At 44.6% G+C, this 12066-nt stretch overlaps 1 protein-coding gene across 1 annotated transcript in view; it reads left to right on the top strand.

The window, feature by feature from the left end:
- Positions 1–12066, top strand: part of LOC138666938 (zinc finger protein 182-like) — a 52774-nt gene that overhangs the window by 18849 nt on the left and 21859 nt on the right. The window contains exon 6 of the mRNA XM_069755133.1: positions 1348–1505. Within this exon, the coding sequence (XP_069611234.1) occupies positions 1348–1505 (158 nt within the window). The remainder of the gene's footprint in view (positions 1–1347; positions 1506–12066) is intronic.

The following is a 12066-nucleotide window of genomic DNA, read 5'->3' as shown; positions in this document are numbered from 1 at the left end:
GGGCCATAATTAACGTTTGTGGAGCATTACGGTATATGGGGCAAGTATCTGTATGGAGCATCTTATAGGGCCATAATCAGCATTTGTGCAGCACTATATGGGGCAAACATCTTCATGGAGCATCTTATGGGGCCATAATCAGCATTTGTGCAGCATTATATTGGGCAAATGTATCTATGGAGCATCTTATGGGGCCATTATTAACCTTTATGCAGGATTATATGGGGCATATTTTAATATGGAGAATCTTATGGGGCCATCATAAACTGTATGGAGCATTATATGGGGCTCCTGATACAATATGGATATTCAAAAACACTTAACATACTGATGTCTCAATTAATTTTACTTTTATTGGTATCTATTTTTACTTTTGACATTTACCGGTAGCTGCTGCATTTCCCACCCTAGGCTTATACTCGAGTCATCCCAGTTTTTTGTGGCAAAATTAGGGGGGTCGGCTTATTCTTGGGTCGGCTTATACTCGAGTATATACGGTAATAATAAATAAAAAAGATTGTAGATGCCTGTGATGCTAATTAGTGGACACACCTTGATTTAACATGTCCCTTTTGTCACATTTTCAGGGGTACAATCCTTTCTGTCCAGGCCTATTTCATGAGTTTTTATTTATTTTTTTATTCTGTGGACGCATGGTTGAAAAGCAATGTCTGACGTTCATTTTCATAGATTATTTATTATTACTTTTGTCAGATTCAAGGGGTAACAACAATTTTGACCACATGCACATGTGTAGGAGGACTGAATATTTTGATTCCACAGCCACTTTCCAGAAATTAACATGCAGTGGAATTTGAAGAGTGAAAATTGCACATTTGCCATTTTGTTACCCAACACTTAGTGCCAAGATTGTGCTCACTATAATATTGCTAAATACAGGCATCCTAAATTTTGTTTTTGCACAGTGCAGGACTCAGAAGTGAGAGAGGATTTTGCTGGATTGGTTTATAGAAACCCTGTTGCTTTTCAACAGCCTTTGAGCCACTAATAGTGTGGGAACCTCTGTTTTTCCATTGTCAGAGGGTGGACCTGAGTGGGGACTTGTTTTTTGTGAGATGAGAATTGATATTATTTTCACCTACATAACATTGATTGGTTTCTTTTTATTCAATATTTGGGAGGCAGAATGAACAAACAGTTGAACACCACACACTACTGATTCACCTAATAAGGTTTTCTATTAGACTGTGAACTGTCATTGACTTGGTAAATAATTACAGTTTTTTTACATAGCTTGCCATGTTTATGGACAGTTGAAGCACAAATGTTCAAAAATATAAAATTCCAGGATATTTTATTCAAAAATAATAGTTTTTTTCTTAGCAGATGACTGTACCAGGAGATCAGAGGGACAGCTGACATCTTCAATTTTTAAATCAGATGATCTCGAAATCCCACAGGATGCAACTGAACTGAATGCCATTACTTCAGATATACCATCATCCCTTCACAGCAAAGATCTGTCATCTGATCCTTTGAAACAGGTCCTGTCTTCTGATTTATTACTGACTACAAAGGAAAATGAAAGTCACAAAATAAGCATTAAAACGCAATCTGCTCCTAAAGAAAATAAGTCATTTTCACATTCAGAATATGGAAATACCATAAACCAAAGAACCCACACAGGGGAGAAGCCTTTTTCCTGTTCAGAATGTGGGAAATGTTTTAACCAGCAATCAGATTTGCTTAACCCCTTTGCCCCCAAGGGTGGTTTGCACGTGAATGACCGGGCCAATTTTTACAATTCTGACCACTGTCCCTTTATGAGGTTATATCTCTGGAACGCTTCAACGGATCCTGATGATTCTAACATTGTTTTCTCACGACATATTGTACTTCATGATAGTGGTAACATTTATTTGATATTTCTTGCATTTATTTGTGAAGAAAATGGACATTTGGCAAAAATGTTGCAAATTTTGCAACTTTGAATTTTTATGCCCTTAAATCACAGAGATATGTCACGCAAAATACTTAATAAGTAACATTTCCCACATGTCTACTTTATATCGGCACAATTTTGGAACCCAAATTTTTTTGTTAGGGAGTTATAAGGGTTAAAATTTGACTAGCAATTTCTAATTTTTACAACACCTTTTTTTTTTTAGGGACCACATCATATTTGAAGTCACTTTGAGGGGTCTATATGATAGAAAACACCCAAGTGTGACACCATGCTAAAAACTGCACCCCTCAAAGTTCTGAAAACCACATTCAAGAAGTTTATTAACCCTTCAGGTGTTTCACAGGAATTTTTGGAATGTTTAAAAAAAATTAACATTTAACTTTTTTTCACAAAAAATGTACTTCAGATCCAATTTGTTTTATTTTACCAAGGGTAAAAGGAGAAATTGGACCTCAAAAGTTGTTGTACAATTTGTCCTGAGTACGCCGATACCCCATATGTGGGGGTAAACCACTGTTTGGGTGCATGGCAGAGCTCCGAAGGGAAGGAGCGCCATTTGACTTTTCAATGCAAGATTGTCTGGGATTGAGATGGGATGCCATGTCTCGTTTGGAGAGCGCCTAATGTGCCTAAACAGTGGAACCCCCCCCCCCCAAAAAAAAAAAAGTAACACCATTTTGGAAAGTAGACCCCCTAAGGAACTTATCTAGATGTGTGGCGAGCACCTTGAACCCCCAAGTGCTTCACAGAAGTTTATAATGTAGAGCCGTAAAAATAAAAAATCTTTTTCTCAGTCCCGCATGACAGCACCACAGAGAGAGGGGATACGCCCTTCAGGGACAGGAAACCTACAGGATAAAAGGGCGGTACCTCTCCCCTGCATCAGTTCGGTTTCCTGTCCCTGATGGGGAACCTACTAGGTGTCGGTACCTGAAGATTCTGAAGACGCCTGAAGCAAGTCCGGAGCCGGCCAGTCTGGGTCATGGCAGCGGGGAGGCCCCTGCCACGGATGGTGCAGTGTCCGAAGCCACCACCGCTGGGACCAACAGGTCTGCAGCGTGGTAGGGGAGAAGCGCAGCCGCCACTCTGGATAGGAGGTAGGGTGTTATGATCTGGTGGCCTAGGAGCAGCATGAGACGGACTCTGGAGAAGGTGGTCCCTGTACTGACCGCAAACCCTGAACCTAGCAGCGCAACTAGAAGTAGCCGTGGGGGGTACCTAACACTCCCTAGACCCCTCGACACAGCCTAAGAAATAACTACCCCTAAAGACAGAAACAGGAAACCTATCTTGCCTCAGAGAAAATCCCCAAAGGATAGATAGCCCCCCACAAATATTGACTGTGAGAGGAGAGGGAAATAACATACGCAGATATGAAATCAGATTTTAGCATAGGAGGCCATACTAGCTAAAAAGAAAGAATAGAACAGAGTACTATGCGGTCAGTATTAAAACACTAGAAAATATCCACCTCAGAAAATACAAATCACCACATCTGACTAAAGACATGGAGGGTATATCTGCATCTCCAGAGACACAGCTTGGCTGCAAAAAATCCTTCACAGACAAAGCTGGACAAGACAAAAACATGAATATGCACAGAACTAAAAGGTCCACAGCAGGTGGACAGCAAAAACAAAGCCAGGACTTATCTTTGTAGAAAAGCACAGCAAACTGGAGAGACCAGCAGGGAAGTGAATCCTCCAAAAACAATGGACAACCTGCAGGGACTAAAGAGTCCTGCAAGGCTATATACCCCAGTCAGTTTTGCAATTAGTAGATACACCTGTCCAGGCACAACTGCATTACCCTCTACAACCACCGGAGGGAGCCCAAAAGCTGAATTCACAACAGTAGGGGCTCCGGTACCCGGCTTGCATGAGGAGCGTCCGTCCAAGATGGACGTCATGCCGGAAATGAGGACAACTTCCGGGTCGAGGCGGGCACATGCGCAGACAGTGCGCAAGGTGCACCAAGATGGCCGACGCCCCAGATCCACAAGCATTTCCGGGTTCCCGGGAGAGCGCGCATGCGCAGGGGAAAAAAAAACAGCGCTTCTCCAGCGACGCAGCCACGTTATTCCAAGGAAGGAACCATGGAAGATGGCGACCAGCAGCTCCAACCACCGCAGCCGCCACAGCAGCAGCGGCAACACCACCAGAGGACGAAACCGGATGTGGAGAGAAAAAGATCTTCTGCAGACACCTGGAATACTCGGTCCAGCCGCCATTCCACGCAACGTAGCAAGAGCTCCAGCGTGAAAAACCTGCCTATGCCACCACCTATGGATCTTACATTACAGGATCCTACTCCTCCTCTAGAACTGGTACCTGCAGCTGCGTCAGGTGGGTGAGAGATCTTCGTGTCAGTTTAATATTATAATTGGGGTCCCCTCTTCTCTGTTCATCTTGGGCAAGGAAAAGTATGGGGAAAACAAAACACAGAACCTGCCCCTTGTGTGAGATCGCCCTACCACAATCCTGGGTTAAGAAGCTCTGTGACTCCTGTATAGGACGATGAACAGCGCTCCAGCCAGGTATAGTAATATCAAAATAGAGTATTTATTTAGCCATGGTACAGCAACGTTTCGACCAAAATATGGTCTTTTTCAAGCATGCTTGAAAAAGACCATATTTTGGTCGAAACGTTGCTGTACCATGGCTAAATAAATACTCTATTTTGATAATACTACACCTGGTTGGAGCGTTGTTCATCTATTTGCGGACTGTTTGAAGCATCCGGGATGGTTCCCTGGACATGGAACGGGCGCCCCATTGAGTGAGTGCTGTCAGCCCTTTCTCTTTTTTTCCTTTTCCTGTAGAGGACGAGTCCTCTGTGTGGAAACAACAAGTTTTGCCTCTGAATTACGATAAGTAATTAAATCATAGTTAGAATCAGTATTTAGATCCCTTAAAGGGGGAAAAGTTGGGAAAAAACACCTATACCCTATTCCCACTCTGATTCCTCTAGCTTCGAAAGTGGAGACTCAGATACACGGGACTCCTCTTGCTCTTCTTCTGACAAGGGAAGCGGAGGTCGTCATTGCTTTCTCCTAGACGAAGTTGACACACTAGTGAAGGCAGTAAGATCGACTATGGGGGTGCTGGATCCTTAAAAGAAATTATCCCTTTGAGGAGGAGGCATCTACTTCATGGGATAAAGCCCCCAAACTTGATGTTGCGGTGGCTAAGGCCTCAAAGAAGTTTGTACTACCTTTTGAGGATATGGGTACCCTAGAGGATCCCCTTGATAAAAGAGCTGATACCTTTCTTAAAGGGGCCTGGAAATCGGCAGGAGGATGTTTAAGACCAGCAATAGCAGCTACATGCACCTCTAGGTCCCAATGATTTGGGTTGATAATTTAGAGAAACAACTGAGGGATGGGGTGTCCAGAAATAAGGTGCTAGACTCTATCCCTATGATAAGCGGAGCGGCAGCCTTTCTAGCAGACTCTTTGGCCGACTCGGTTAAACTCGCATCTAAATCAGCAGCCCTTTCAAACGCAGCCTGTAGAACATTATGGCTAAATAGTTGGCCGGGGGATTTGCAAACCAAGCAGAAACTTTACTCGATCCCATGTGAAGGCAAATTTTTATTCGGGGAAACTTTGGATGATATCTTACAAAAAGCAGGGGACAAGAAGAAAGGGTTCCTTAATTTGGCCTCACCATTTGCTAAACGGCCCTTTCGGAATAGGAAATTTTTCCGAAGAAGTCCCCCGAGGGAGCAGAACAGATGGGATGAAGGGAAAAGGAGAGAGAGGGGGTTCTTTTTTTTCGGCAATTCCACTCGAGGCAAAAAAAACTCCCAAGTGACAGTTCCCCCAGGGTGGGAGGAAGATTGTCTCAGTTCCTCCTGGCCTGGGAAAAAATCTCAACCAGCCCCTGGATACTGAGCTTAATAGAATCGGGGCTTCGGATAGACTTTATTTCCCTTCCTCCCCAAAATTATGTACTAACTCCGCTGAGGTCCTCCCCCCAACAACAAGAGGCCCTAGAACAAGAAATTATAAAACTCATGGACAAAGCTGTTATACAGGAAGTTCCCCTACTGGAGGAAGGGAAGGGATTCTATTCCCCACTATTCCTAGTTCCAAAGCCGGATGGATCCTTCCGGAGGATAATAAACGTACGGAAGCTAAACAGTTATGTGAGGAATCAAAAATTCAAAATGGAATCGATCAAATCAACGATCAAAAATCTGTTTCCAAACTGTTTCATGATAGTGTTGGATCACACCGATGCGTATTATCCCATCCCCATCCACAAAAACTCTAAAAAATTCCTCAGACTAGCAGTGGCCATGAAAGGGGAAATAAGGGAATACCAATACAGAGCCCTTCCCTTTGGCATATCAGTCGCATCCCGCATATTTACTAAACTGATAGGGGAAATGATGTCCCATCTGAGAGAAAAAGACATATTAATAGTCCGATACTTGGACGACTTTTTGATTGTGAGCAACTTGGCCCAACGTTGCCAACAACACTGCAACATAGTGATAAACACTCTAACAAAATTAGGCTGGCTCCTAAACTTACAAAAATCAAAACTAAACCCAACCAGAGTTCAGGAATTTTTGGGTCTAACATTGGACTCCACAACACAAGAATGCCGCCTCCCAGTTCAGAAAAAACTAAAGATAGTAAATCTGGTGTTGAAAGCCTGCTCAAACCCTTCTATGACCCTAAGAAGGGCGATGTCGTTATTAAGGTCCCTTTCTGCCTGCCTCCCAGCGGTCCAATGGGCACAACTTCACATGAGAGACCTCCAATGGGATGTTTTGAAAAATCAGGCTTCTCTAAGAGGTCACCTTGAAAACCACATGACTCTAAGTTCAGCCACTATTCATTCCCTAGCCTGGTGGATGGATCCCAACAACCTAGCAAAAGGGATCCCTTGGGTAATAGAAGTATCTCAAATAGTTACCACAGACGCAAGCCCCATGGGGTGGGGAGCTCACCTGAATAACAGGGTCACTCAGGGAGCTTGGACAGGTCAGGAACTCGAGGCTTCCTCAAACCAAAAAGAACTCCGGGCAGTGGGCCGTGCCCGATTATTTTTCCTCCACAGCCTATGGGGGCATCATGTCCAAGTATTTTCGGACAATCAGACTGTAGTAGCCTACCTGAATCACCAAGGGGGGACCAGGTCTCGAGCCCTAATGACGGCCGCCTCCAAAATCTTCAGCTTAGTATAAAACAACCTACTATGCCTCTCTGCACTGTATATAAAAGGAGTAGAGAATCCGAAAGCAGACTTCCTGAGCCATACCCAATTAAAACAGGGAGAATGGGCATTAAATCAACACATTTTCCGCCAGCTCACAGCGCTTTGGGGAATTCCTGTAATAGACCTTTTCGCCAATATAGACAACAGAAAAGTGAAAGCTTTTTGTTCTCTAGACTCAAGGGGGGCTTTCGGGCGCTAGATGCCTTCACGATTCTTTGGACACAAGGCCTTGCATATGCGTTTCTTCCACTAATCCTCATCCCAGCAGTTCTACAAAAAATCAGGCAGGAAGGGGCAAGACTCATTCTAATAGCCCCCTTTTGGCCCAAAAGAGCCTGGTTCTCCTGGCTGAGAATGCTATCGATCACCGATCCCTGGGTTCTTCCGGATCTGCCGGACCTCCTATCACAGGGACCGGTGTTCCACCCTCAGTCGGAGAAACTCCACTTAACAGCGTGGAATTTGAAAGGTCACTACTGAAGGAAAGAGGGTTTTCGGATAAACTATTCTCCACATTAAGGAAAAGTAGGAAAACTGTAACCACTAAAATCTATGGCAAGACCTGGAAAAAATTTTTATCCACATCCGGGGTAAAATTACAGCATGGGGTTCAAATTGCTGAGATATTAGAATTCCTATAGAAGGGTCTAGATCTGGGCCTCTCAGTGAGTACTCTAAAAGTACAGATAGCGGCTCTAGGAGCATTGTACAGTGAAAATATAGCTGCCAACCCTTGGTAACAAGATTTGTTAGAGCAGCATCAAGATCTAGACCGATATAAAAAGACTTCCTCCTTGGGACTTAAATCTAGTCTTGTCAGCTTTAACAGACTCTCCATTTGAGCCTATAGAGTTAATACCCCTTAAAACCTTATCACTTCTGATAGCTCTAACGTAAGCCCGTAGAATAAGTGATCTGCAAGCCCTGTCCGTGAGTCCTCCCTTCACAAAAATCTTGGATGATAGAGTTATCCTTAAAACTGACCCTGTCTACCTACCCAAAGTAGCGTCCAGATTCCACAGATCTCAGAAGTTAATCCTTCCTTCCTTCTGCTCAGACCCAAAAAATAAAAAGGAAGAAAATTCCACAAATTAGATGTAAAGAGGTGTCTAGTTCAATACTTAGAATCCTCCCAGCAGCATAGGAAGGAAGGGTCTCTCTTTATCTGCTTCCAGGGACCCAGGAAAGGACTCAAAGCTTCCAAGGGCACTACAGAACGCTGGATAACAGATGCGATAGCCCTGGCATACTCATCTACCAGGAATACAATTCCAGAGGGACTGAAAGCCCACTCTACAAGGTCTGTGGCGACCTCCTGGGCCGAAAGGTCGGAGGTACCAATAGAGGACATATGTAAGGCGGCCACTTGGTCATCACCTTCAACCTTCTTTAGACACTACCGTCTAGACCTAGCCTCTTCATCTGACTTAACCTTCGGAATAAGAGTTCTGCAGGCTGTGGAAACTCTCTAAGCAACAATCTCTGCAATTCTCTCTGTGGTGCTGTCATGGGGGACTGAGAAAAGGCATAGTTACTCACCGATAACGGTGTTTCTCAGAGCCCATGAGAGCACCCGCTTATTTCCCCCCTCATCACGTGTGCAGTGAGCACATTATATTATACGAAGTGTGTGTTTCATATAGACACGGTGTACACCTGTTAAGCATTATGTTAAGTGTATATTTTTTATTGTCACTAACCTGGAGGACCTCCGATGCTCTGTAAACCAAACTGATGCAGGGGAGAGGTATCGCCCTTTTATCCTGTAGGTTTCCTATCCCTGAAGGGCGGATCCCCTCTCTCTGTGGTGCTGTCATGGGCTCTGAGAAACACCGTTATTGGTGAGTAACTATGCCTTTTTTTTCACAAAAATGATTTTTCACCCCCAATTTTTTATTTGCCCAATGGTAACAGGAGAAAGTGGACCCCAAACTTTGTTGTGCTGATACCCCATATGTGGAGGTAAACCACTGTTTGGGCGCATGGCAGAGCTCAGAAGGGAAGGAGCGCGATTTGATTTTTCAATGCAAAATTGTCTGGAATTGAGATGGGACGCCATGTCTCGTTTGGAGAGCCCCTGATGTGCCTAAACAGTGGAAACCCCCCAAAAGTGACACCATTTTTGAAAGTAGATCCTCTAAGGAACTTATCTAGACGTGTGGTGAGCACTTTGAACCTCTAAGTGCTTCACAGAAGTTTATAATTTATAACAAAGACCGACCTTGGGATACGTTCATAAATGTACCACTCCCTTCTACAAAAAGTGCCCATAGCACTTTGACGGGGAGGAGGTGGGGCAAACTCCCACATAAATATTATCCTATAAACTTAACAAGAACATGATGCCTCTTAAATAAACATGACATTATCAATTATCTACTATATAATTGTCTAAGGGTCACTTCCGTCTTTCTGTCTGTCTGTCCTTCTGTCAGTCACGGATATTCATTGGTTGCGGCCTCTGTCTGTCATGGAATCCAAGTCACTGATTGGTCTCTCCAGCTGCCTGTCATGGCTGTCGCGACCAATCAGCGATGGCCACAGTCCGATTAGTCCCTCCCTACTCCCCTGCAGTCAGCGCCCGGCACCCGCTCCATACTCCCCGCAGTCACCGCTCACACAGGGTTAATGCCATCAGTAACAGACCTCGTTATGCCACGGGTAACTCACTCCTTTACCGCCGCTATTAACCCTGTATGACCAAATTTTTACTATTGATGCTGCCTATGCAGCATCAATAGTAAAAACATCTAATGCTAAAAATAATTATAAATAAATAAAAAATCATTATATTCTCACCTTTCGCGATGCTCCGGTGACCGCTCCATGCAAGCGGCAGGTTCCGGTGCCAAGGATGGTATGGGAGAAGGACCTGCCATGACGTCACAGTCATGTGACCGCGACGTCATCACAGGCCCTGCGCGCCTGCGCAAGAAGGACATGCCATGACATCACGGCCATGTCACCAAACTACAATGGGCCCTCGGAAGGTGAGTATATGTTTATTTTTTATTTTTTAACCTGTGACATACGTGGCTGGGCAATATACTACGTGACTGGCCAATATACTACGTGGCTGGGCAATGCACTACGTGTCTTTCTGCTATATACTACGTTGCTGTACAATATACTACGTGGCTCTGTGCTGTATACTACGTCACTGGGCAATATACTACGTAACTGGGCAATATACTACGTGCCTGGGCAATATACTACGTGCCTGGGCAATATACTACGTGCCTGGGCAATATACTACGTGACTGGGCAATATACTACGTATCTGGGCAATATACTACGTATCTGGGCAATATACTACGTGCCTGGGCAATATACTACGTGACTGGGCAATATACTACGTATCTGGGCAATATACTACGTATCTGGGCAATATACTACGTGCCTGGGCAATATACTACGTGCCTGGGCAATATACTACGTGACTGGGCAATATACTACGTGGGCTGTGCAATATACTATGTGGCTGTGCAATATACTATGTGGGCTGTGCAATATACTACGTGGCTCGGCAATATACTACGTGGCTGGGCAATATACTACTTGACTGGGCAATATACTACGTGGGCTGCGCAATATACTACGTGGACATGCATATTCTAGAATACCCGATGCGTTAGAATCGGGCCACCATCTAGTAAAGAATATAAACTTTATTAGTATAGTACAGCAATTTTTTTAAAATACCAGTAGTCAAACAATATGTGTTGAGGATCGGTGAATCAACAATGGATAACTCCAGCAAAACCCCCATTCAGCAAATGTAAAGGTGCAACCCAAAACAGCACATAATGTAATGCTCGGTTGTATAGGGCACAAGGGGCTTCTGAGATGTGGGGATAGGTACGGATAATACTATCCTGAACTAATAAATAGTTACCAACAAGGAGTAAAGGCCAGTAAAATTTTTTATTTTTTTTTACACATGTAATTATTGTTTTTTTACTTTGTCCCAGGGTGGGAGATCACTATGTAGTGATAGATCGCTGATCTGACACTTTGCATTGCACTGTGTCAGATCAGCGATCTGACAGGCAGTGCTGCAGGCTTGCCGACGCCTGCTTTGAGCAGGTGCTTGCAAGCCACCTCCCTGCAGGACCTGGAAAAAGCCCCACGGCCATTTTGGATCCAGGGCCTGCAGGGAGGAGGATGGAGGAGAGGCTTGGAGCAACACGATCACATCGTGTTGCTCTAAGGGTCTCAGGGAAGCACGCAGGGAGCCTTCTCCCTGCGCGATGCTTCCCTATGCCGCCGGAACGCCGCAAACATGTTTGATCGCAGTGTTCTGGGGGTTAATGTGCCGGATATCAGTTGTGGTAATCAGCTGACACCCGGCCGCAATTGGTCGCACTCCCCTTCCCCCCCCCCCCCCTGGGGCGGCTAATCGGCTGGATGTACTGTCCCGTCAAGGGTCAGATAGGCCCAGGTCACCATGACTGGATACTACGTCTAAGGTCAGAGACAGGTTAAGCACCAGAGAATTCACACAGGGGAGAAGCCTTATTCATGTTCAGAATGTGGGAAATGTTTTAATCACAAAACAGATTTGGCTCAGCACTATAGAACTCACACAGGGGAGAAGCCTTTTTCATGTTCAGAATGTGGGAAATGTTTTAACCACAAATGTAATCTTGTTACACACCAGAGAACTCACAGAAGGGAGAAGGATATAGGCCTCCCAGCGTCAAAACAGCAGCCCGCAGCTGCCCAGAAAAGCTGCATCTATTAGATGCACCTTTTTTAGCGCTTTGCCTAGCTCTTCCCACTTGCCCTGTAGTGGTGACAAGTGGGGTTAATATTTGTGGGTTTGATGTCACCTTTGAATTGTTAGGTGACATCAAGCCCACGGCTTAGTAATGGAGAGGTGTCTATAAGACACCCACCCATTACTAA

This window comes from Ranitomeya imitator, chromosome 2 (assembly GCF_032444005.1).
Source record: "Ranitomeya imitator isolate aRanImi1 chromosome 2, aRanImi1.pri, whole genome shotgun sequence".
In the NCBI taxonomy this organism is placed as follows: domain Eukaryota; kingdom Metazoa; phylum Chordata; class Amphibia; order Anura; family Dendrobatidae; genus Ranitomeya; species Ranitomeya imitator.
This window is presented reverse-complemented; position numbering and strand designations above follow the sequence as displayed.